Raw genomic sequence first — 27,246 nt, 5'->3', positions numbered from 1 at the left:
ACCATAAAGGAGTAAGAATATCACTTGGTATATTTTTGTCCTTAATGTTTTTGCGGCATATACACCGACTCGCGATATACATAAAATACACGATCTGTACTGATTATCCATACCATGAGTGCGTGATGTGCAGAAGCCGCTGGACAAGGAAAGGTGCAGATACGGCCTTGAAGGCTTTCATACTAGCAGATTTGAATTGTCATGCGATGAGTCTTGCCGTTGTAGTCCCTTAAGTTTTACGAAGCTCAGTTTACAGTTAAGAATCTGCTCTGATTATATTTAGAAGCAAAATACGCGGATAGTCAAATGATGTAATTCCTGGAGGAGACCTACAGATCCTGTAATTGATGATACTCACCTCTCTTACTCGTCATCTACGGCTAAGTTCGGTGCCGTGACCAGTGACCAAATGCACAAATTGCAAATCTTTTACTTTTCAAACCGAGTGCAATGTGCATGTCTCCTCTTTACATCACCTAGGCCAGGGGCGGGCAACTTCTCCAGTCGGCGGGCCTGATATGGGATAATGAAGTACTTGACGGGCCGGATTCCTGAATCGATATCGCGGATTTATCCACCTATACAAGGAATAAATCGAATTTAATGTAAAACTCTTAAGTTTATCACGGAGAGCAAAAACAATATTCAAAGATTTTATTAACGTAATGTTATTCAATAGATTAATGTTTTGTTTGTTTTTGTGGCATTCATGGTGTTTGTCCACTACTATGGTCATTTACACCAGGCCGAATCCTTCATTTCTATTCCGTAACTGCCGACTTATTGCACGGCCCACTTCTAGGCTTCTGTAAGACTATAGATAACTAACATACGGAGGTTAGTTATCTATAGTAAGACATCGCATACGCGGATGAGGTGGCGAGGAGGAGGAACGCGGCTTTGTCTTGCTAATGTTCATTGTCTGGAAATTGTGTTTGAAAATGTATGCAGAGACCGGCGGGCCACATCATCATGTAAGACCGGAAAGTGTCTGCGGACCGCTTAAAATTAATTTACCATTTCATTATATCGCTATCGTGTGGTGCATTGATTTGATAAAAATTTAAATAAGAATGTGATGTGCAAACGAGATCTTCGGTAGTTGCTGTTCCTTCATATATCATTGAACTTCCCTTTTTTACAAATGCTAGGGATATTCGTACAATTTCTATGTGGTAGAGGTTATAATCTTGTCTGTCTACCAGTTTTTGCGCAGTCGTCTCGATACTTTCCTCGCATTTTGTTGCATATAATGGGCCGCGACATTGTTGACTTTGAACTGATGGAAATTAAATGAGCGCCGAATAAATATAAAATGAAAAGCAAATCCAACGGTATAAATTTTGCATAGCTGTTCAGTGCTCAGGAAGCGACCAGAATCTGCCAATGAACTACATTTTCCCAACCATGCAGTCACGTGTTTCCTATTTATTTGCAGGTCACATATCGTACTATGGTGGTGGTGGAAAAATGCGGAAGTAGAACGCCGCAAACTATTCGCTGCTGTTTGCTTGATCTTCGAGGGTTTCGGCGAGTATTTCAGTCTCTAGGTAAGTTTACGATGCGTATGTCGACGTCGGGATATAAAAATATACTGTATATATTCAGATAAAGCTTCTGTTAACACCGACCATGGCCCAAGGTAAGAAGCTTCCTAATTCCGATGATAGTGATGCTTATTTATTGCTACTACCTTGCGGTACTATACTATACTGCAATTGATCCTGGCCTCACGTGAACTGACGAGTTGCGACCCTAGCCCAAATCATAAATTCAGGAATATCGGTTTGGCACTGATTCTGTGAATAGAGATGAAATTTTACCCTTTAAGTAAAGCAATACGGGGATTGTGCGTCCCTAAAAGACGGAGAAGCGGAGGCAATGGAGACAGCGGAGAATGGACCCTAGAACACGGAAACAACGGAGAGAGCCAAAAATGCCGATTCCTAAAAGACGGAGATAGCGGAGAGCGGAGCTTTCGGTCATTGACCTTTATAGACACGCGCATACACAACTCTAAAACATGTATAGACGGCGGAACATATAAACTTTCGAGAAGAATATGAAGATGAGATCAGAATTTATGTAAGCGAATAGAATAACGGAAAAGTCAGCCATTCGAGTTCAAGGGATGATGTAGTACTGAAAGCGGAGTTGGGGCGCAACGAAATATAGGCTATTAAGTATCGTCATCTTCTTTTTGTATAAAAATTTCCGATTAGTTTGTGCCAAGGGTGGCTGTAACCTTTTGGCTATTCACGGCCGCATTTCGAGTAGTCATGTAGCCTCTACGGCCGCATTCCAGGACATAGTTCGTAATGAACAAACTGCACCTCAAATATCCAATTTAAACTGTCCATGTCCATTTTCGGTGAGCTCTAGACTGACCTATATATCCATATCGGCTTACGAAGGCTACGCACCGAAATCGCGAGTGGTCATGTTTTATGAATACATGCTTTCGACATGGTCGCGCAAGGCGCGAAAATTTTCAGATTCACGAATGGATTTTGTCAATAATATTCGTAGTTTCACATATTACTATCAAACATTTATCCTTTATCAGCCAGTGGTCAGATTCCCCAGTAAAGTAGATGGATGGTGTGTTTTCGAAAATTTAGGACAAGTTATATATGATGATGTATCTACGGGTGGACCAATTGTAATAAGTCACTTTGTTATTTCTTGACCTCCCATCAGGATTGGCGGTATATTGGAAAGATATCGAAATCACCCAAACGCATCATAGAAACAAATTTCTTTCGTGAGGAGGACACGATTCCAAGTTTGTATTTCTATATGGGGCGCATCATTTTTCGTTGCTGTTCACATCTGTACTCTGGTGCTCAGATTGCAAAGGGCGCTATACTATACATTAAAATCGCAAAATGAAGTAGCGTTGAATCGCCAGGTAGGTTGATCGAAATCTCCTAAAAATTTGGTAGTCAATTCGTAAATTCAATTTTCATGCCGAGGGCCGCCAACACATACTCATTGAAATACGGGTCCACGGCCGCACAAATTTCCTTCTACGGCTGCAGCTTAGCCACCCCTGGTATCTGCGAATGAAATTTATCTTACAAAAAAAAGTGCGAATGGAGCTCAAAAAGGTTGAAAAGCACTGAGGTTATATAACATTGCTATATATTACAGTTGAAATTGTGAATTTAGGCACCAAACATGCTCACAGAACAATTTCCAATTTCTTGAACACAGGCCTGTCGCAGCGAGATGCGTGTGTATTGCAATATAAAATATGTTCCGCTACCGTCCGTTTCCATACCGTACGGAGTCGTCGGAATTCCCGTATCTGTATGTGTCCTGTGCAAGTGTGCATGTATGGTTTTTAGAAAAGTTTTAGAGAGAATTTTAAGTTCTCGGATCGAAAAAATATATGGTGGTTATATATTGTCGAATACTGCGAAATACACCAGATTGGCCAGGAACTTGTATGGTTGACTTTTCCGTTATTCTCCGCTGTTTCGAAATATATTTCACAACGCCACCAACTCCGCTTTCAGTATATTATATAACCGATCCGCGTCCGCTATGTCATCTCATCGATGGGTCACCAAATTGGCCTGAAACTCGCATGGCTGACTTTTCCGTTATTCTGATGGTTCGAAATATATTTCGCTACGCCCCGAACTCCGCTTTCAGTGTATTATAAGAGTCCGCTAAATCATCCCTTGAACTCGAATGGCTGACGTTTCCGTTATTCTATTCGCTTAAATAGATTGCGATCTCATCTTCATATGTTGCCTTTTAATTCTTCTCGAAAGTTTATATGTTCCGCCGTCTACACGATTTAGAGTTGTGTAATGCGTGTGTCTATAAAGGTCAATGACCGAAAGCTCCGCTGCCTCCGCTTCTTCGTCTTTTAGGGATGCCCGCGGAGAGTTGATGTCCGCATATTGAGTGGGTAAAGTGGGTTCAATTCTTGGCACGTTGGCAGGCACGCTTCATGTGCCGTAGCTCGTATAGGTTTAACTGGGCTCCCCTACCCCTGTGTCGCTCAATATTACGGTGTCTTCACAAAAATAGCTCAATAGCTGAACGATCAAGATCGGACACAATTAATTTATATCGGGCATTATATAGGTAGAGGGGGATGTTGGATAAACATACCGTAAATGTTTTTTTTGGACATCCTATCTGTTTATTATACTGATCACACTGTGTCTTGCGTGCTCCAGTATCGCATTGTAGCCTACATTGTGTGAGCTGGAGCAGATGAAAATATAAAAGCCCATAGCAGGGGCGGGTAACTTCTCCAGTCGGCGGGCTGGATGTAGGAAAATTAGGTACTTGGCGGCCAGATTGCTGAATCGATACATTATTCGCCCATTGATCCACATATATAAGGAATTAATCGTAGGCCTATTTAATGAATGTATTTTAACCCAACTAGAACGGCCGGCCTCGAGTCCAAATTTCAATGCATTTAGAAAAATGTTCATAAAATCCGAACCACGAGACTTGAACCGACACCCAATATATCGCTGTAATCGTGAAACAGCCGTCTAACCAACTGAGCTACTCTCAAAGCGAGAGAGAAACAGGTGATGCCCCTATAACAAGAAGTGTTCTCAACTTTTTGAAAATAAAAGAGAATTTGCTTCTTGAATTTGCGACTACGTCATACATAGACGTGCTCGGGATAGAATCATCGCCTGACTGATTTCACAGCAATATCAAGATTCCAAAATGACCTGAGTGAGGTTCTTACGATAATACAATCGACTGTAACGACCGCTGATATACCGATGGCTACAGTTGGCTATAGCGCGATTGAAGCCAGGCGTCTCGCATTCAGCGCACATACACGCGCCGCGTGTTATTGTAGTATTGACGACGCTCATTCAATGATTCAATTCACAGTGCCGGACGCCGATGTATGTAATCGCTTCGTACGAGTTACTAAGTACTAGATAGTGCTTTATCGAAACACACCTTGCTCTTGTACAACAAGTAGAACTGAATATATATTGGTTGGATTGACAGGTAGTCATATCTGCAATATAAAATGCAGTGTTTCACTGCTATTTTACTGGGCATTTGAAGAAAGATTAGGTCATACGGGGCCTACGATAACTTATCGTAGGCCCCGGGTCATATTATGCAAGCCTTTCATCGACAATGGTGATGTAGACAATCGCTTTGAGACAAGGGCTGTCTATTGAACCAATAGGCATCCTAATAACCCAGCTATTACGACATGCGCATCGCAGCAATCAGTTTCGAAGTGCACAACTCGACCGCCGACTCTACATACCTATTTATTCGCTAATTTGACAATGGACATTGAACATTCAACCATATTTAGGTTTTGTTCTCTACCATGGGCCAGATCTGAAACATTTTCACCAGAAGTGAAGCCATTTACGGACATAAATTTTCTGTCATATCGATTGCGCTTTGGAGATCTTGTAGCTCGCTGAACTGAATACCATCATGTTGGTAATGCTGTATTAGTATGAAAAGCAGCAATCGATATGCGTAATCTGCAACAGCGAATCTTCGCTAATCACAACAGCAAATATATTACTGCGTGTTATTGTTTGGGTGATAACATAGTATCGCGGACGTTGAAATGATTCATTTCACAACGCCGGTATATGTAATCGCTTGTCCATCCTTTGTACGAGTTCGTGCCATGTGTTGAAACTAACATTGCTGTTGTACAACACGCGCATCGCAGCAATCAGTTTCGCAGTGCGTTCGTGACCGCAGACTCTACATACCCCGATCCGCTAAATTGAAAATCGACATTCAACCATATTTTTGTAAAGTAATTTATTGCGTGGCGCAATATATGCCATTGGCTTTGCTGGTCGTCAAATTTTCATGAATGACCTGCGCGTTGTAGACGGAAATCTCGAGCAGACACGAAAATACCTTTCAATACCAGAATCGCGAACGGAGCTTTGATGTGCCGGTGCATTTCGTTTTATTCGCTAGGCTACTACGGGAAAGACGTGAAACATTTTCACCAGAAGTGCAGCCATTTACGGACATAAATTTACTGTCATATCAATAGCGGAGATCTTGTAGCTCGCTGAACAACATCATGGCAGTATTGGTGTATTAGTATGAAAAGCAAAAATATTCAATATGCGTAATCTTCAACAGCAACAGAAAATACATTGCTAAAACCCGCGCATGTTATTTCGTAAAATATTTTTACTTCCAGTTCAAAGAATCTTCTGTGCGACTAATCATTGATTATAAGTATTCCAATAGATGGGCAATGGGCATAACCAACGCATGTTAGGAGAAAAGATCTGCAAATGAATTTGATGTCTCGGCGATGCGCTGATTTAGGTCACGGGCGCTGGTTTATCTCACGCGCGCACATTCAAGCGAACGCCGTGGCGGAATGTATTTTGCGCAAAACGTTTTTATGTATTCAATCTGCATTTTGAACAGGCTATTCGATAGTATAAGATGTTATTTATGGCTCGACGTATGCGTATTGATAATAGCTATCCATCTGTAATAGTTGTAATTGTCTACGACCAGAACAACCCAGGAAATTTTGGATTAAGTAAAGCGTGTTCGTGAAAATACGCTCAGTTATCATTAATGAGTGTGCCGTTTCGATCGGGTTAACGATAACAGCAATGTCATTTCAAAGCCATTTCTCGGCGATAATGACGAAAACAATGTTGATTTGAGAACAGAATTGTTATACAGTTGCCGCCAAGTTTGCTTCTCTCTGATCAATTAACACAAGGTGTAATCCATAATTAAGATTCCAGGCGTGCGATAAGCCCGGTACCCCAAATTTACCAATATATCAATTCATTAGGGTTGAGTACATGGTAAATGCCGATAATGCAAGATTTCTGGTTTCGACGAACTTACGCATAAGCTCTACTCTCGCACGCTGCGCACGCACGCATGTAATAACATACAGTCACTAAAATTTGACGTTCAAGCAAGTAGTGGGGAATCTCGGCAGACTGGGCCGCGAGCCACATTATCATGTAAGACGGACCGGCCCGCGGGCCGTATGTTGCCCGCCCCTGGCCTATAGCCTATGAATATTGTTAAGATGTTAACTCTTCTCCATTTCCTTATTCTACTTGAGTAGAATCAGTGATTACTACCACTTACGTACGATTCCGGTTATTCATGTCTTTTTGTCTTTACAGAACCTGGAAAAGATTATAATGAGGCAATTGCATTTCAGGGGAACATGAACGTCAATCTTCGTCAAGCAAATTTCCTCATCGGTAAATTTCATTCTGTATTATTTATATGGCGTTACTTCAATTTTCCTGTAGGGTAGGGTGGGGGAACTTGAGTAGGTGGGGGAATTTGAATACATTCGACTAAAACTTTTGCTTTCTAAACATATCAGCTTCAAATTCATCAGTTCTGCATTTATTCATTAGCTCACTATGTCAGCTCTAGATGAGACTAATAACCATTCTTATCAAAGGCAGATTATAGCTTCCATGTGGAATTGAAAGTTTAGAATTTTTTTTTTCATTTTTTACACCATTTTTCAACTTCCTTGCAGACAGCATAAAAATTGTGGTTGCATATCTAAATATTGCTCAAGTTTGTGATAGTTGATCATACTACAAGGTATGATAATGCATTTTGTCAATGGTGGTAAAAGTAAGTTTTAATTTGAAGAATATTTTTTTGGGGTAATTTGGGTATAGTATAAATTTGGTATGGGGTAAATTGAGTACACTATTGAACGAGGACTTTCTTTGTTGCACCATCTTCAGAGAGGTTGTACATACTCTTTTGAATCTTGTTATGTTGATTTTGTTACATAATTAGAGAGTTAAAACAGTAACAGACATGATCAGGTAATATAAGAAGAAGCGAACCCCTAAATATGTACCACAGGAATTGGATCAGGCTGTCAAAGAAAGTATAGTAAGACAGGAAAGAGCTGTTATAATAGAGTCTGGAAAGAATCTCTATGAAACACTCCTAAGAAAGCTAACTAGAGCAACACAGAAAATGGTAGCCCCACCAACAGCAAGAATCAGTTGAAGTGACGAAATGAAAACTTTGACTCAGGCTATTACTACAGTAGTCTCTCAAGCAATGAAAAGAGAAACCAGAAATGATATAGTTATGCCAAAAGGAGGCATGTTCATTTGTTCTGGTCATAACTGGTGAGGTGCTGACATCAGAAGACAGCATGGCCAGACTTTGAGATGAAGAGAATGTATGAAAGCTTAAATGCAAGAGGTCAAAACTGCAATGAAGCTGTGGTCAGTGACCATGATGAGCAGGAAGTAGCCACTCAAAATACAGTTCTGAGATGGACTTAGGGGAGTTGAAACACTTCAGGCTGTTCAGAAAGAGGATATGAAGGAGCTGGTCTGGCTGGTTATACAATACAGACAAATAAAGTTTCTGGGGCAGGTAGGAAATATGATGGGAGGCGGTGAAACATTCGAACATAATTTTTTGTTTGATATGAATATAGCAGCCAGTTGCATATTTTCCTATCCCTCAAACATTGATGTTGAGAACATTTTCTATTTCATTCAATTAAGTAATTTCAAAGTGAAAGCAGCAACTTCATAAAGAAGAGGGATTCTCGAATTTGATTTGAATGTAAACAATTAGTGAAAATTTGAAATCGAATTATTTCGTTCAGCTGTTCCTTCTGAAAAGTTTCTGTTTAAGCAGCTATGTAACAGATCTTGTTCCAGTATCTTTTTTAAAAACCTGTAAATATACTCAGTTTGCCCATACAATGGGTCATTCGGGTATAACATAGGGATAAGGCTGGCTTGAAGTGCAATTTGGACAGTATACTCAATTTTCCCACAAAATTGGGGTAAATTGAGTATACTAATTTGTAAAATAAAAATCACAATATTTTTTTACTGTGAGCAGATTGAATCTTCAATTGATTTGCAACTGAAAATTCAAGCATACAATGTAACAAATATCAACCAACCACCTTTTTATTTGACAGTTTATGAAAATGACAGCTGCCCGAACTTGAAAATACACTCAAATTCCCCCACCCCACCCTATAGTACTGTAAGCCGTTGGACAAGGTTTCAAATGAGCCACAATATATCATACACTGCTCAAGTCTCATTTGTGTGTTGAACAGGAAAATAGTGCTCGCGTTTCCAGCCAGGTATTTTTAAGCCCACCCTTTTTCAGCCGTCAATGTTACGCTGTTTGTTGACATGGTTTGTAAGACACAGTTATATCACATGATCTTGATCACATAGAATTCTAGGCGGAATGGGACTACTCGTGAAAGTCTTTTAGCTACATTTCGAAGATGGTGACTTTCTCAGGAAAATGGTTTTTGAGACGACAGCGCAGTGCCCCTTCAAGTGCTATCTCATATGTGACCTGGAAAATTCTGTTGCTACTCCAATCCTATAAGTTGAGCCAACGAGTCCCTATGGCTCAAACTTTCCGATGTTGACCTTGTCTTGTAACTAATATTCCTATTTCGCTATTCTGGCTCCCAATGAACCAAAAATGGCTGATCTCCAGACTCCCATTACCCACATCTGGCACAGAATGTGGTGATGAGCTCCGTACACACTCAAGTCCAGGAATCTGTTGTATCGAAATAACAGAGGATGTTCTCTCGCCATTGGTTATTTTCGCTGGGTTGATGTATTTTACAAACTTGCAGAAACAGGATCAGACGATGAAGAAGGCCAGCCAGCCCGCTCGTTTGCCGCGGATTTTGTAGGTAAGATATGACAGTACTGTTACTTCTTTGAAGGTTTAGGCATGCTACTTTTCTGTCATGCTCTATATCTCCAAATCAGTTTTCAGTTATTTTTTAGATTCCTTGTTCTCAAATGATTATGTTGAATCTCAGATGTCCATGTTTCTTGATTCCGGCACATATTAGGTTCTTGTTAACCTGGCAGCCTACCACGTGTGTCAAATTGTAACATTGAATTGTCAAGTTGTTGATAGCTCTGAAACCTGTGTGTGGACTTTCTCATTCCAATTTAAACGTGCTGGTATTTACCGGTAAGACTGAACCTGATGGTACAAGGCTTGTGATAGCTCACAATATCAATGGCTTCTGAAAAGTGATTGCTTTGTTTTCAAAGAAAGGCAAAAGACTAGGTATTTTTATAGTTTGAAATAGGACACTTTGTGCTGAGTTAAAACCTCCAATTTGCTATATGTATTGAATATCTGCGATGGGATCTATATCGGCCTGCTTATGTCACTGTGGCGAGTGGACATGGCTCGTTTGATCCAGGCTATATTGTTGCTGTGATGATCAGGCTTACAAAGTATTCATTTGATGTTATAGGAGTCACGACATGCTTGGAGCAAAGGCAGCGAAGTAGATTACATATTTTGAAGTCCTCATTTATGTGACTTATGTAACCATTTCTGCATTACTCGGGGGCATTCTTAAGACAACCAACAGATATTTTCTCCATGTTAGGTTTTATCAAGTAGAAAATATGTGTAGGTTGATTTGCATACCGTTTTGAATGAGATTGTAATTGAAAACTGTTGTGACTTTTATCCTGTATTAGAATATAATTTTGAAAACTAACTACTTGTGGGACCATCTGTTCGTCTTATGAAAACTGTTGCCTGACTAACATAAGCATCGTTCCAATCTACTCCCAACTATTTGCTTGAACAGTTTCCAATGTGTTATTTCAAGTAGTTTCACATATTCTGAAAATCGTGATAGATGCAAAGGAAAGGACGTAGTTTATTTTTGTCCTTGATGTTTTTTGCGGCATATACACCGACTCGCGATACACGTACACACGATCTGTGCATATGCATACCATGAGTGCATGATGTGCATATGCCGCTGGGCAAGAAAGTGCAGATATAGCCTTTATGGCTTTCTAAGTCATGCACCACCCCTCCATGCTATCCCAGTAATGCATGAGGGAAGCAAGCAGGGAAGTCATGGATACCAGTGTTACTAATCAGGTCTTTGGTCTGACCCGGCCGGGGATCGAACCCACGACCTACCGATCAAGAAGCCGGACGCTTCACCATTACGCTATGTCGGTCGCCTGAGTATCACAATAAAGCAGATTGGTTTGGTGATATCTGCTCATGTGATCAAGTTGTAATTCTGTTACGGTGCTGTGATCATTTTATGTCGAGTTCATTTTATGTTCTTTTTCAAGCGGATCAGCCTGATGTGCCATCAAATGCTAAATCAGTCAATCGGGCAGTCTTCATGCGGGCTGGACCTGGAGCATCTTCAAGCCTAAATGTAAACAACAGCACTATCAATGTTGGTAGGTGGTATGCTTGTTATGCGCGTTGTACAGCACACATTGGTCAGATAATATCATATCCTTTGAAACTTTCCTTCCTGGTTTCACAATTCCTGGCATTTTTGATGACAATGCCCAATTCAAGGAAGCTGACGTCAAAATAGTAGCCGAGCAGTGCATCTGAAGAGATCGTAATAGATGTTGACTGAGTCATTGTTGATTATGGTTTCCAGTGAATTCGGCACTTAATGGATTTGTCATTAGACGACATGCAATAACTATTGTTATCATGAAAACGATGCATCAATATTGTATTAATAAATTCGAAAATGAATAAACGGCACTTCTTGAATTCGACCCTCGAGTCTTGATATGTGTTCGGGTAAGGTCAGGTCAAGTTTAGTCTTAGGTTAGTGCCAAATTCACTGGTTACCTTGACTATTACTTGAACCCAATTGCTTGACATCTGATGCGTGTAGATTTGCTGAATCGTATTGAATCACATCTTTTCATTCATATTTTCTAGTTGCTGGATCCATAAAAACTGGCGGACAGACTCGCCGTAAGTACTCAGCTGTATTTATGACAATCCCGTGCCTCATGTTTGTATCTGTATAAGCAGATCATAAGCGGGTGGTGCAAAATGCTGGCCAACCTCAAAGTCACAACTACGCCGCTCTTGTCAGGAACAGGAGTGGTAAAGGTACCTCAAACGTCAAGGTTATCGGATCCACCATAAATATCAGTAAGTTCAACAGCCTATTAGAACGTAAATCCTTGGTAAGCCTACATAAGTGACAATGCATAGCTGTCAATGTATTTATCAGGATTCCTTTTACTGTAAATACAACCAATTGATTTCTGATATGTGTTTCACGCATCTTTGCGTCCAACTTTATGAAACATTAATGTATTCACCTATCATGGACTAACACGATTTACTGTAATAGAAGTGTGTTTTGAGAAGTTCTTAGCGATTCAAACTTTCCCACCTGAAAATCTTGGAAAGTTTGATGCAAAATTTATCGTAATATAGATTAGGTGTACAGGTATAGTTATTATGGAGGAACCATGAGCCGTGCATTGCTTTCTATAGTTGCAACTTGCAAGGACCCGTCATCTCATTAATAGGATGCTGCAGACCTGCACTTTAAATATGTGGCGTCAAATTATAGTTGAGATCATGAAAAACCTTATTTCAACAACACACGTCATTGCTTCTTAACCCTTTGTGTGAAAGTTCTTGCATTCATGGCTTGACTGTTGCACTGTCTCGAAACTACGAAGGCAGACAAGGAATTTTAAGATAGTTTTCAGAGAGAGGAGGGAGAGAGAATCTTTATTCGTCTACATTACAAATGAACATCAGCAAAAATGTGACACAGTCAGTATTGATCGACATTATTAAAGAATTGTGTCATTATGTGAAGGTACCAACCGTTTTTCAGTATAGTTGCCTACTGATTCCTTGATATACCTGGCCAAACGTCGTCATTTGGGTGCAGGTTACGTATGTCTACTTAATCAAAACTAAACCACCATGTAAGACACAGTTCCTTCGTGATATTAGCTGACACTGTCAAAAGTTCCACCCTGGTCTTGATCAAATGCAACAGTGAAAAAATGTGTACCGGAAATTTTGCAAGGGTTGTGAAATCGATGATGCGTGGCTTTGATACCACACAGGTAGATGGAGTGGAAAAGTACCACTCGTGAAATCTTTTTGCTGTAGTTCAAATGTGGTGGATTTTTCAGGGAAAATGGCTACTGTAATATAGCATTTCACAATCTCAACTTCAAATTGAGACCATATCATATTTAGGGTGCAGTAGAGTGCCCCTTCATTCTAGTGATGGCGAGACTTAATAATAATAATAAAACTCGGTGTCAGAAATAATACGCATCATATGGTCCTCGTACCATTCATTATTATTGGCATTCTTTGCGGGCCGCAGGTTACACAAACCTGATCCATGTAATCATGGGACTAACCCAATTCTTTGAATGGGAGTGTGTTTTGAGGATAACCAGACTGAACGGAATAGTTTCATTTGAAGCTTGCTTACATTGTTTGTTTGTTCTGTTCAGGTTCAGGGTCTGGTCCTGGTAAGTCAATTATTTTGCATGATGACTCTTTTAGCTAGACTAAATACCATTGTTCGACAGGCGTGAATGAGGCGTATGGAATCGATGGTGCTGGAAATCTTGAACTGGATGGTTCAACCATTACCATAAGTTAGTTGTGATATTCTTATATTTTTTATGTATTCCCCATTCACAACCTCAACTGATGATGATACGTTCTTCCAGTCCAAGTATTCATACTCTGTGGGTGTTGTTCCTGAATGCCCTGTAACCTTGCCGAAACAATTAAACCCCTTGATGTTGAATATTTCGAAAAATTATTACTTTTGTGCCTCGCGGACCAGGCAATGGTAGGCATGAGTAGGGTGTGCATCAAGAGGCATATTGTGTATTTTTCCTGTGCACCCTCTAATTTTGCTTCTTTCATCTGCAATAACTTGCTTTGTTTCAGGTACTGGAAATAAATGAAAGGTGGAGAATATATCACGTTATCCTCGTGTAATGTTTTATGCCTTAACTTTTTATGCAAAATATTTCTGTATAACTTCACAAGATCGCTCAAGTTCCTGCGGAGATTTTTCATCAATTTTTGAACGTGTTGGCTGTTTAATTGTTATAAATCCGTCTTAGAAATGTCATTTTTAGCATTGCTGAAGTATTACATTATATAGATGAATAAAGATAAATTAGATGGAAGGGGGTGTATTTGTAGCACGGTGGTAATCTGATAGTGTTGTCGTTGACCTGTTTCTAGAGTGTATTTCTGTAAAAAATTATGTTGCACATGGCGCTGGATGTTGAGACAGTGTGCTCGATTATGTCGCGGGATTGGAGCAGGGATATATAGAGTTCTATAAATCCCTGGATTACGGATTTTGGTAGTGCAGTAGTGAGTGTCTGGTGTTGACAAGGATACTGGTCTGTGTGAGAGAGAGAGATATGATATTCTTTTTCGCCTACACAATCGAGAAGCTTTGACGACGGAGTTGCGATACGGCACCATGAGGTGATCTAGTCTGCGCCCCGTTTTTTTTCTCCTCCATACTATCCGTGACTGCTGAGCGCCTAGCAGGATAGCTGCGGATACCAATTTTCGAGTCTTTGGTATGACCCGGCCGGGGGTCGAACCCACGACCTACCGCTCGAGAAGCCGGACGCATAACCATTACACTATCTCGCTCGGTGAACCAGGTTGGATGGTGTTGTGCGAGTTGATGTTTTGAGTTGTTACGTCTATATATGTATAAAATTATACTGACCAGTGATACTGATGTGGGCAACCACGAAACGAGATCTGATATACAGATAAGCAGAGTATAGACCTGAAGCTCGTTATAACAGAGTCCGAGCTACCCAGACCAGGACCATCTTACTGCAGCAGTCTGTACACTCAAAACAAAAATACGAACGTAGGGACACAGTATCACGAAGTGAATAAAATGAGTTCATTGTAGCAACTAATTAGTGGTAGCTTGCAGAGGCGGTCAGTAACGAAGTACTTCTACTTTTTGAAGTACTCGAAGTAGATATTTCCTACTCACACTACTTTTTAAGTAGTTATGATTTTAGACTACTCCTACTTGACAGTTTTCAGTTTTGTAGGCAAAAATAAGCGTAGTATACTTACTCGTGAACCACCACTCCTGCTTCTACTTGAGTAGAAAATTCGGCGTTACTTCTACTTGAGTAGCGACGGTGACTACTTTGACCACCTCTGGTAGCTTGACACCGGAGTCAAAACATCGTTTTTTTTTCAACTCAAAATAAAGTAAATTACGGAGTTCAGGCGATAAGTTATTTTATACAGTGACACCAATGTACGTGGCTTAATTTTACACAAAACTGCAACACCGTGAAAAGTATGATTTTACGAGAAAACAGATTCAGAATTTATCATTCAGAACGGATCAATAGACAAATCCAACGGTCGAATTATATTTATATCCATCGTCATATTATATATTTTTATCCGTTCAAGACACACATACATGTACAATGTGATGCAATGATATATATATCATTGATGAGATGTAATGAACAGGTAGGTGGATGCAGAAACCCGCAATTCGATGTTAATCTTTATCGAAAAGAACTGTGACCGTAAAGAACTGTAAAGGATCGCTACTGATGCGTGTCGTTCGACATCCTCCTATCAGAGATGGTCAGAGTCCGGTTCAGGAGCCGGAGCAGGATATTTTATATGTTTATATCACTGAGCTATATTTATATAGCTATATTACTGAGCTATATTTTTATAGCTCAGTGGTTTTCATCGATTTTTTACCTGGCTGGACTGGATGCGGATTTTGAATTTGCGGTGACGGTCGGATTTTAGCCGTATTTTTTGCTGGAATATGATTAATTAGGATTGTTCTGGCATGATTTTTTCGGATTCCGAACTGGACCTTCACCAGCCGGATTTTTTCGGACTCTGAATTTCCAATTGCCAGCTGGATCCGGATAGATTCGGATCCCGAAATTTGGGAATCCGCTCATCTCTGCCTTCTATCTGTTCATGATATCGCATTGTGTCTTATCGTATTGTACATGTACATTGTACAATGTGTGTGACTTGTTCAGATGAAAAATATAACCCAACAATGTTATGTTATGGCCTTCTTTCTTTTTTAGTCGCTCTGTCCTATTCTTTATATTCAATTATTTGAGTACTTCAATCATCGTTTTTGTTCTTGGCTTTTTGATCTGACGAAAATATTAATAAACTGAAACTGTATATTACTAAATACGGTACTTAAAGAGCATCTTGGAGTTACAGAACTTTAATATTACGGTACCTGCGTTAGTAATCCGTACTTCTGTGGTTCATTCCTATGCAACGCTTCAGTAACTTTCCTTGTTGTAAAAATCGGGAAAGGTCACTTCCCTATTTACTACAGTGTAACGGCATATCATAAGCGTACATTAGTCAGTAGGTCTGTCATTTATGAAATATTTAACTATTCAGATAACACCGCAAAGCTGCGTTATAACGAAACGATAAGACAGGTTGCCGTGATTGTGTTTCACATTCGTTCGTATGTAATTTAGACTTGCATCGTTGCATCTTGAATGGAATGTGATATTGATATAGCTTTTTCATTTTAATGACCTATATAGTTGTTTCATATTTGACAATAAGTCGGATGGGAGTTTACTTGGCAATTTAGTATATGTCTCACAGTTCGAGAATCAGTTTTAACATAACTTTCTGAGAAATGTGTATGAAGTGGTGTTCATCACTGTTCGCATGATCAAAGGCTATGGTAATTGTTACCACTTACCAGTAGCCGACATGCACTACATGTCCACATCACGATTACCAGTGAACCCAGCCCTCGGTGAACCCAGCCTTACAAACTCGGCCCTCGGTGAACTCACCTCGTTGAACTCGGCCCTCGGGAACTTTTGTAATTAAGTGTATTAACAAGTATTATTATGAATTATTAAACTGATAATGTTATTATCAACTGATTTGTCGATCTTGTAAGGAGGTCAGGGCATGCGTAGATCATGCAGTCACGGCGTCAGATCAAGCGCGGGAAAGAACGCGACGTTCACATATCGATCAGACCTCGGTGAACTCAGCCTTACAAACTCGGCCCTCGGTGAATTCCGCCCTCGGGAAATTTTGTATTCACCGGCAACCCTAATATCCCCCTCCCCCAACCCTAATATCACACCCCCGGCAACCCTAATATCCCACCTCCGGCAACCCTAATATCCCACCTCCGGCAACCCTAATATCCTGGCTTGTATGGAATCGGTGTCCTGTGCTCACACTACGTTGTATTTTGTAATTATTTTTTATTGAATTACTTTAATTTGGAGAATCATTGCTGCTCACCTGATATATCAGGCAAAATGTACCGAGATTCCAGTAGGGTCACCTGGTACGGCCGGTACTGTTTTTGTCCAACATATTGGATTGCCGGCACAGCATAGTGCCCTTAGAATTCATTATTCGTACGACAACTAACTGTCATTCTCAACAAGCAAATTTCTGTGAAAGGAAAATCACCAAATCCTGGCAAGTAAAAAAAAATCTTGTTTGTGAGGACTGTGATGTCTTATGTACATTTGTGTATTTTGTAAAGTTCTGTAAGTAACATTTATCCTAAGATTCTGATTACAGTATCCAGCATGTTATATTTTTTATTAAATTGCTTTAACTTGGAGAATCGTCGCTGCTGACCTGTTATATATCAGGCAAAACGTACCGAGATACCAGTAGGGCGGGAGAGAGTTTACCGTAATTTTCAATGTTTAAAATGCATCCTTAAAATGGCATGTAAATTCTGGAGAAAAGCCTGTACCCACGTATAGTACGCACCCTGCATTCGCAGTACATGAATAGTTATGTTTTAGTATTTGATGTCATTCTGTTTTGCGATGTCACTGTTGTGCAATCACGACATAAAGAACGAGCGTCAATCATTACACACTTGACGGCGTTGTCTTTAAACGTTAGTAGATAGCAGCCAAAGCCTGCGAGGCCCGCGATGCTATAGTTCCGGCCAGCGACATCTTGCGCACGAGCCCTATTACTGATGTGATTGCTCAGGCCAACGACAAGATAAATTAGCAAGATATTGACGCGCGCACGTGCAGCAACCAATGACCTAATTTTGCTGGAGTACAAAAGGCAAAACAACTCAGCAGGAGATCGCGTGCTGTTGTGACTCTTGCTAATTGGCAACACGCTTCTCGCTAATTGGCAGCGCGTAACACTAATAATACGAATGGCTGAATGTGATGCGCGATTAAAACAACCATAAATGTTACAAATTGATATATTCTCAGCAGAGCAGTCAACACAAATGCTAATATTGTCACTCTCATTTAGTTTACATTGCTCTGTAGGTACGTGGGACTGGGTTGCCGACTGCCACAAAATATCTTATTTGCTTTGTTGCGGATGGCATCTCAGTAATAACAATAAGTACATCGTTCTCACAATTGTCAGAAATGTGAATTTGAGCCACTAACCAAATTCTGGTTTCGTCACGTCTCGTCTAAATTTGTGTTGGTGATGAAATATATTTTTTGAGCTATTCGCAAGTAGGTTAGTAGCCCACCGGAAAATCTACTGGACGAAAACAAGTTGTGGAAACTGTGTATTGAATGATGTGGCAGTATCGTAGGACCATTGCCTTTCGATATTACTACGTTTTGTCAGCGGCGCCCACTAGTGTTGGAAAATTGACCAATTTTGAGTCGGTGACCCTCGGTTTGAACACACCAGTTCCTAGTTGACGCACCTTGGTGAAATATCGCTAGCTGTTCAAATGAAACCTTTGTATTTTAGTTTTACAGCTGTAAGATTTCTTTAACCATAACCATGAGATTCGCACGGGCTCTTCGACCTATCTTCAATCAGTCAAGACGGGCCATCGGAGAGATGAGTGAAGTCAAGCCCCAACTGAAGACGATCACGACACGGGAGGAATTTGCCAGACATTGGCCGGAAATATATGCCAAACAAGAGCATCACATAAGCCAATTGAAGAAGGGAATCCCGGTTCATTACAGCGGTGGCCCCGGAGAAGTCATGTTTAACTATACATTGTATGGCGTTGGACTCGGATTTCTTTTTTACCAACTGTACTTGTTCTATGAGCTGGCGCAAAAGTAAAGCTTGATTGGGGGATACAAACAATGTAAAGTGAACGTTCTGATGACAGTTGTACGTAACTTGAACAGATGAATAAATTCTGTCAGAAGTTAATATGACTTGGATTTTGTCAATGTGGCAACTTAAAGGGGCACTGCGCTCTAAAAATGATGTGGTCTCAAATTGAAGGTAAAAACGAACAAAAATTTTTGGCCCCAGCCATTTCCTTCAGAACGCCACCGTAATGGAGCTGCAATTTATTGAAATTTCTACAAGACCAGCTGCCGCGGCTGCTTAACCCGTTACATGGCACGATGTCTTCATCGTCGCACTTGCTCGACACGATAAGGCAGTCACGCAGAGAACGAAACTTAGACACATTTCCTTCATAACATCGGCTGACAACTATTTAAAATTCGTTCTCTGTGTGACTGCCTAATCGCGTCGAGCAAGTGCGACGATGAAGATATCGTGCCATATAACGGGTTAAACAGCCGCGGCAGCTGGTCTTGTAGAAATTTCAATAAATTGCAGCTCCATTACGGTGGCGTTCTGAAGGAAATAGCCGCGGCCAAAAATTTTTGTTCGTTTTTACCTTCAATTTGAGACCACATCATTTTTAGAGCGCAGTGCCCCTTAAGCGCAGTATCCCGAATCAGGGTGTGAACCGTTATGAGTTTAGTGCATTGTTTCAAGTTTTAATTTATACATTATATGATATCGAAGGGCCACTTATTTAGACTTTACTGATTAGACTAGATACTGTGAAGTGAGATTTACGACATACGTTGTACTAGTGTACAGGTCACATAGGCAGATGGGAGGATTTTTGGAGCCGAGAAGCTTTCTACCACGTCTCTCTTCTTCACAACGTCCTTTTTTGCGGCTACGTTTATATCCGTCAAATCACTTGCATAAGCATTCAGATTTGGTAATATTCTGAAACCATTGCTGTTTTTAGATATTACAATATTGATCCTTGCATCGAGGCAGGGTAGTATGGAATTGCTAGGAAATATATTACTTTATCAGAGTAGGCTACTGTAGTGATCCTTGAAAAACACCAGTCACTGGTTGGGTGATACCATTGTACTTCCAGGAACGATACATATCAATCTAACTGTTGACTCCAGGTGGTCATGGTTTATTCAAGAAGTAGCCTACTACTTTTTTGGTGCACCCAAGTAGGATTTGTCTTCAACTATCCACCACTTATTCAAGTGGTATGTTTTAGACTACAGTACTTCTACTTGAACAGATATTGAAATGAAACTTTTTACATTTGGCGATTTTGTCGAATAGAAAGTAGAATCGTAGTCTCTGTATGACAGTGACAGATTAGCCTATATTTTCAAACTTATCTCCTATTATTACCATTCTGCGTGGGATTCAAGCATGCATTTAGCAAGTTTGAAACCTGTCAGCGTCAATACGAATAGGCCTATACATAGGCTTACCATACGTCCTCTTTTAAGAGGATTTGTCCTCTTTTTTGAAAGTGTCCTCGGAGGACGCCCTTTTGTCCTCTTTTTTGAGATTTTGTCCTCTTTTTTGAAAATTTAGGTCAGATATAGAGGAAATTGCGAGTGAAATGCCGCAAATTAGCGCAGAAGTGAAGCTTCGGCGGGTATTTCGGAGGAAAAGCGGTGATTTCAGCTCTTAGCGAAATGAAGACCTTTTTTTTTTTTTTTAGTCAACCGACCGCAAATTGGGAAAAATTCACCGGTTTTTGAGAATTCTACTCCGGTTTTGTATCTTGCAAATTTCTGAAAAAGTGTCCTCTTTTTGCATTTTCAAAATATGGTAAGCCTACCTATACATAACAACGAAAATATCATGATCCTCACGTTCATTCTGTGATCACAATCAAGCAATCAGGTTTATTAATCTTTTCATCGTTTCAAAACATCACGAGACTGCGATACAATGAAAAGATCGGAAGGTGTCGAAACATCTTGGGGTAGCCATTAAGATCAGACACCCACCTTAGCCTAGGCAAAGAAAATAAGAGGCATGCACAGTGTACGTACAGCGTCAATTATTTTGTGTTATGCTTGTCAGGTCTCAATAACAATGTACTGTAATTGAAATTGTAATTGGGCAAAAACTTTTCATCAAATTACAATCACAATTACACAAAATGAAAATGGTTCAATTACAATTACAATTACATGAAAAAATGTAATTTATTACATTCAGCTCAATTACAAATTTCAATTTCTCCAACTCTGATAGCATGAGTTGCGGGCTCGAGTCCGACTGAGGTCGTCTCTAGAATTCCTACCCTAGTGTTGGGGGTTTATCTAGGCTCCTCCTCGCCATCTCAACCGTATAAGTCAGGGGTAGGCAAACTACGGCCCGCAACACCGTTCAGTGCATTGCACACTGAATGAAAAGTAATCCAGAGAATATAAGACGCAAGCGACAAAATGAGGTGGCGGAGGGCGAGGTCGATGTTAGGTCGTGGTCCGGTAATCCTGAAGACTGGCTAGTATTAATGATCGTAATTCGTTCGCATAGAGTAGACTGTCAAAAGCTGCAAATTGATCTATGCATTGTATCTTATCGCATTGTACATGTGTGTGATTTGTTCAGATGAAATATATAAACCAACGATTATTATTATTAAAGGTGCAGCGAACTTGATTCGTATTGACGCATCCCAAGAGGTATATATTTACGACGCAGCATAAGCATTCGTCCGCATCATGGGATGAAAATGATAGCATTGATATGAGAATGAGATACTAATCCTCTATTTACTCGAACACCCCGATTTAGAAAATATCATGGTATAGCGCCCTCCCCCATATTATAAGGCCCGCATAGTTTGGTCGAAGAGCAACGCGGAGAAGTGGTGTCGGATACGGTGTTAACACTTTGCGCGATTAGTAAACGTTAAAAAAAATGTAGCTGATCGTAAAAATGCCATAGCGTAGGCTTACCATACGTCCTCTTTTAAGAGGATTTGTCCTCTTTTTTGACTTTTTTGAAAGTGTCCTCGGAGGACGCCCTTTTGTCCTCTTTTTTGAGATTTTGTCCTCTTTTTTGAAAATTTAGGTCAGATTAAGAGGAAGTTGCGAGTGATATGCCGCAAATTAGCACAGAAGTTAAGCTCCGGCGGGTATCTCGGAGTGAAAAACGGTGATTTTAGCTCTGAGCGAAAAGATGACCTTTTTTTTTAGTCATCCACTTGACAATGTGGAGAGAAAAACGGTATTTTTAGCTCTGAGCGGAAGTGTTGACCTTTTTTTTTAATCACCCGATCACGAAGTGGGAAAAATTTACCGGTTTTTGAGAATTCTTTTCCGGTATTGCATGTCTGAACTTTCTGAAAAAGTGTCCTCTTTTTAGATTTCCAAAATATGGTAAGCCTACCATAGCGTAGATTTATTTTCGTAAAAGAGGCATTAATACTTTGCTTTTATGCTTCAACATGTATGTTCTTCAGATAAAAGAACTGAATCTAATTAGAACTCAAAGTATGATACTGGGAATTGAAAGAGATTTATAAATACTACTCATAAAAAGCGGAAAATATATTTCATGTCTTTTGTCCAGAAAGTTTCGACAGTGGTCTGCTAAAACAAGGTGTAAAATCCAGAAAATAGTCAGATTCCACTTTTCTAAATTAGGACACGCCATGGGCTGCATAATTACAATATGCAAACGCTATGATGGGCCATGTTTACTGTGATGAGATATTTGATATGGGTGACAATGCAGTGCGAACGGAACCACGCAACCCGCTACCGAAATTATATTCACCGATGTATTCGTGATATTAAATTATTAGTCTACTGTGAGCGAAGCGCGGCGAAAATTCTGGGCTTTACTCAACTTTTGGAGAAGTTAAATGTTGATACTCCGTGAAAACAGCCCCGATCGAAATTCCCCAGGCTATCATCTTTCTGATTAGAGGTTTATACTACATCTACTTGACAAACTGAAAATAGCGAAAAGCAAGTAAGTAGATCACAAAATAATACGAAGTAGCAGTAGAAGTAGTGTGAAATTAGATCTACTTGAGTAAGTACCCAAGTAGTGGAAAACTACTTTCAAAAAAGTAGAAGTACTTATCGTTCTGACCACCTCTGGGTATGTCACGGAAGGCGAGATGGATAGGTCAGGTCGTGGTCAGGTAATCTTGAGGGCGGACTACTATTTTGTGGAAATTGCTGGTATTTCGACTTGAATGTGGACCTGGACATGCTCGTCGACTGTCGGATGGCCAGCGGGATAGTTTTTCTTTCACACTTCAAGTTGAACCACGAATTTCCTATTTATAGCGTCATTCTTCACTCGAATCTATCCCCTATCTTAGCTCTAAAAGCTGTAAAGGAGGAAGAATTGCCAAAAAGGAGGAAATCTCAGAGGACATTAAAAAAAACTAAAAAAGGAGGACAATCCTCCTAAAGGAGGACGTATGGTAACCCTAATATTTGGACGACGTGGACGCGTGTGTACTGTACTTGACGATGATGGTGGCGTGTTTGATCAAAAGACTACCCCCTATCTTCTTCCCATTTCATCACTGTATCATCATTGACCCAGACTGTATGTAAGTCGATATTGTTTTTACATATACTATGGTTTATTATGATTTACTCAAGCCGAACTGGGATTAGGACACGAAATTGTTGTTCAGATTTATTATTATTTGCGTCAGCTCAAATAGGCTACCACAATCAATCACGTTTATTAATATTTTCATCGTTTCAAAACATCACAAGACTGCGATACAATGAAAAGATAGGAAGGTGTCGAAACAACTTGGAGTAGCCTTATTTCCATATTTCTTGTCGCTTCCTTTTTGTATACTATCTTCTTTACTTTCATTCAGTGTGCTTGTGCATGCCTCCTCTTTATATCGCCTAGGCCAAGGTGGGTGTCCGATTCCATAGACAACTCCTAGTCGCTGCTTCGACATCTTCCTTTCTTTTCATTGTATCGCATTTTGTGTGGTGTATTGAACTGATAAAATTGCTAATAAACCAATGATGATGATGAGATCAGACACCCACCACAAGTTCCCATGAGAAGATGAGAATAGACGACTACCTGGAATTGTTTGATCAAACAGCCACCATTGCATACATAAATTGATTTCGATTCTACATGTATTATTATTATTATTCAAGAATTATTAGATAAAGTGCTTATATCGCTGGAAAGTTATCTGGTTGATATAGCTCAATGGGTAACTCCGGTTTTAATACGCTTCACCAAATCCGAATTTCGTTGCCCCGGAAACAAACAATAACAATAGCACACGAGAACCACCCATTAAGCCTGGTTGCTATTTTATATTTAAGGTTGTAGCTTCGAGAATAAATATGAATATATTATTCGAAGATAAATATTCGTAATCAACCAATAAGTAAACTCAGTTTTTGGGAAATTTTTCAAGTTGACCGCCGTACATTGTGCAGTTGTTGCGTCTTCGCAGTGGCTAAGTCGATTTTGGGCTGATGAAGAACCGTAGTGGTGGATTGATTATTTGATTACATATAAGATTGATATCGCGTGAAAAGAGTTTCTTCAAACAGAAAAAAAACAGGGATGAACAGAGCTCTAGCGATTTACATGATAGCATATATGTAATCGCCACGTAAAATCTGCATGATTCAACTAAATATACACGGAACGCCAGGTAGGATAGCTCGGCCCCGGAATCAATGGCCAGAGTCAGCCTGTTTGCATTTTCTTATAATAGCCAAGAATTTCCCTCAATTACATAGACTCAGTGATATATAAGCAGTGATACTCTGCTCATCCTATACGGCATTGGCTTATATGCATATATTTGAAATTCTCAGAATATATTATATACATTGACGTTTTACATATATCTTGTGAACGTGTGCAAAGTACCGGGACTAGGACCACGATATGGGCGTGTTTGCAAGCTCCTTCGTGCCTTCAGAGGAAGAAACAGTATCGGTAAAACCTGCTAATCCGAGGTGGATTGTGGATCACGTGAAGGCTTGTGATGCCTCTATTATTACGGTAGGCGTCTTACTTCCTCCCGGTAATCTAGAACGACGGGAATTATATACTAGGTCATGTGATTAAATTAGCAGACTTCTAAAATGACTAGAATGGTGAATATTGCGGTCTCTTAAATCTTGTACATTATAGCCTACTGGCCATAGTCACATCTTAATTGATATCTAAGAATATAACAATATGTATATGTCAATAAAAAATATATTACAATCATCTGTATGTTATTTTGACAGGTTCCTAATGGCCAGTCACATCTTAATTAATATCTAACAATATATCAATGCATATATGTCAATATTAAATACATTATAATCATCTGTATATTATTTTGTCAGGTTCCTAATGGCCAGTCACATCTTAATTAATATCTAACAATATATCAATGCATAAGTCAATATTAAATATATTATAATCATCTGTATATTATTTTGACAGGTTCAAAGATGTTGGCAACGTTTTTTGCAGTTGGGTGGCAATAAGAATGGCGTATTGCCGCCCAAAGCTAAAATTTATTCTAGTACAGATAAGTTTCTGAAGCAGGTATTGCAGATTAGTATTTTAGTGATATATTTCCCTACTATAAATCAACCTTGATCACAGATCCTTGCTTTAATTCCCAAGTACGAAAATAACGTCATTTCATTCCAAGTCTATTTGAACGCATGTGTTTGGTTCGAGGCCGCAAGTCCAGAGGTGAAGTCCAAGTGTGGGTGAACTTTCTGCTTGCTGTGTGCATATGTATGATAATTTATTTTTGGCATGCTTTTCAGTGCTATTTTACTTATTGAACAAGGGTCAGCTCGTGGATACGGCTTTGTTCGCAAGGGTATTATCTCATCTATATGAGGGTACCTCTCAAGCTGATTTGGAAGAACTGGCTTCTGTCACTGTCAAAGAGGTAATGCAGTAGTTTACAACTATCTCTCTCCGCCATATATGTATTATGTAGGAGGCTATTGAAAAACCATTTTACCGTTCCAGATAGGGGACGGCAATGAAGAAGCTTTCAATGAAGATAATTTCGTAAAGTGGGTATTGTCAAAACCCGATGAGGAAATTAAAATGTTGTTCGCATTTTCCTTGCTTCCGAGCTGAGTAGGATTTTCCAACTTATTGGCAGTTATGCGCTGCAAAGCAACTCATTAACGGCTGAATGTGGTTCTGATCGAAAAATTGGATTGAGAAGATCAAGCTTCAGAAAACTGAATGTTTTGTGGCAATATATTTTTATGTTTTACAAATGCTACTATTCAAGTCAATCATCAAGTTCTTATCGGGACCTCAGCTGTTGAAGTTTACGGCCGAAGGCGGTGGCCTTTGAGTGATTGAAGCCATATCTGAATATATTGATCATATTTTATCCCGCGGACTATTCTGAAATAATGTTACTTGATTAAATTTGTATTGCTGCATACAATTGAATAGTATCACCAGTTTCTCCGTGGGATCACCGGATTCAAAGTTAAATGCATTCGGTAATCGACTTGCCTCATCAACTCTCATGTCACGGTTATTCGTTTTGTGACACGGTGTGCTCGTATCGAGAAAAATGTGTTACGTAATATGAAAACTATGTTCACTGTTCAGCTGACTCCAAAAAGAAATTTGCGATTCCGAGTCTAGAAATCATTAAATGGAATTCATCAGTTAATATTGAGTTATATCCTGTATAAACGCTATTGCGCACTTAACATCGACGAGATTTGATTCTTTCTTTTGTAAATTCGTGATAGGAAAATATTAAAATGATCACATTGACAGGAATTATTTCTGGAAGCTGGTGCTGCTTCTAACTGCGGCACTGCACGATTTCGTGTAAACGATTCATCAGCAGTGAATAATGTGATCCGAGTCAAACGGATATGCTGACGCAATTCACGCTGATATGACACTTTCTCGAAGTGCATTTGAATGGTGTCCGAGAGTCCGAGCGTTTTCGCCGTTATCGAGTTGAGTGTAGAAATAACTTGTAGGCTGCTGAGTGCTGATTTAGGCGTTTTAGAGGTTATAAAATCGCGACTGTCATCCGGGGCATCGGGTTTTTGATTGAGTTGCTACCAATTGACCCGAAACAGGCTGACATGGTTCTGTGAATGGTAGTTTACTGAGAGACATACCCACGGTTTGCAGTCGTATTACTTGCTATAGTATAAAGACATTATCACGCAGAAAACAGTCGAAAGAATATGTACATTTTTCGTTCATTGGCCCTTACGGCGCAAGAGTTATCTGTGACGTTAATGACGAAATCTTGGGTCCTCAATATCTTTACCACCAACGACGAAGTTTGTGCAATTTGGCTGAGGTGGT

General features: G+C 39.8%; 2 protein-coding genes across 3 annotated transcripts; both read left to right on the top strand.

The window, feature by feature from the left end:
* The first annotated feature begins 1,423 nt into the window (after positions 1–1,423).
* Positions 1,424–14,012, top strand: LOC145441617 (uncharacterized). The gene is made up of 10 exons (XM_080319529.1): positions 1,424–1,550; positions 1,609–1,642; positions 7,158–7,238; positions 9,647–9,706; positions 11,139–11,252; positions 11,758–11,793; positions 11,854–11,976; positions 13,320–13,337; positions 13,398–13,466; positions 13,768–14,012. Exons 2-10 carry the CDS (start codon positions 1,633–1,635, stop codon positions 13,782–13,784), a joined length of 528 nt encoding a protein of 175 aa, XP_080175655.1. The 5' UTR covers positions 1,424–1,550; positions 1,609–1,632; the 3' UTR covers positions 13,785–14,012.
* A 10,242-nt stretch (positions 14,013–24,254) lies between these two features.
* On the top strand, positions 24,255–26,700 carry LOC145441614 (uncharacterized). 2 transcript variants are annotated; one of them, XM_080319522.1, is made up of 7 exons: positions 24,255–24,580; positions 24,747–24,936; positions 25,372–25,476; positions 25,537–25,642; positions 25,707–25,834; positions 25,918–25,964; positions 26,057–26,700. In XM_080319522.1, the coding sequence occupies exons 2-7, from the start codon at positions 24,820–24,822 to the stop codon at positions 26,226–26,228; spliced, it is 675 nt and encodes a 224-aa protein (XP_080175648.1). In that variant the 5' UTR covers positions 24,255–24,580; positions 24,747–24,819; the 3' UTR covers positions 26,229–26,700. The 2 variants fall into 2 exon arrangements, with proteins under 2 accessions (XP_080175648.1, XP_080175649.1); XM_080319523.1 differs by having other exon boundaries at positions 24,266–24,580; positions 25,918–26,296.
* Positions 26,701–27,246: the final 546 nt, after the last annotated feature.

This window comes from Botryllus schlosseri, chromosome 6, assembly GCF_051294905.1.
Source record: "Botryllus schlosseri isolate E-star chromosome 6, Bs_hap1, whole genome shotgun sequence".
In the NCBI taxonomy this organism is placed as follows: Eukaryota; Metazoa; Chordata; class Ascidiacea; order Stolidobranchia; family Styelidae; genus Botryllus; species Botryllus schlosseri.
This window is presented reverse-complemented; position numbering and strand designations above follow the sequence as displayed.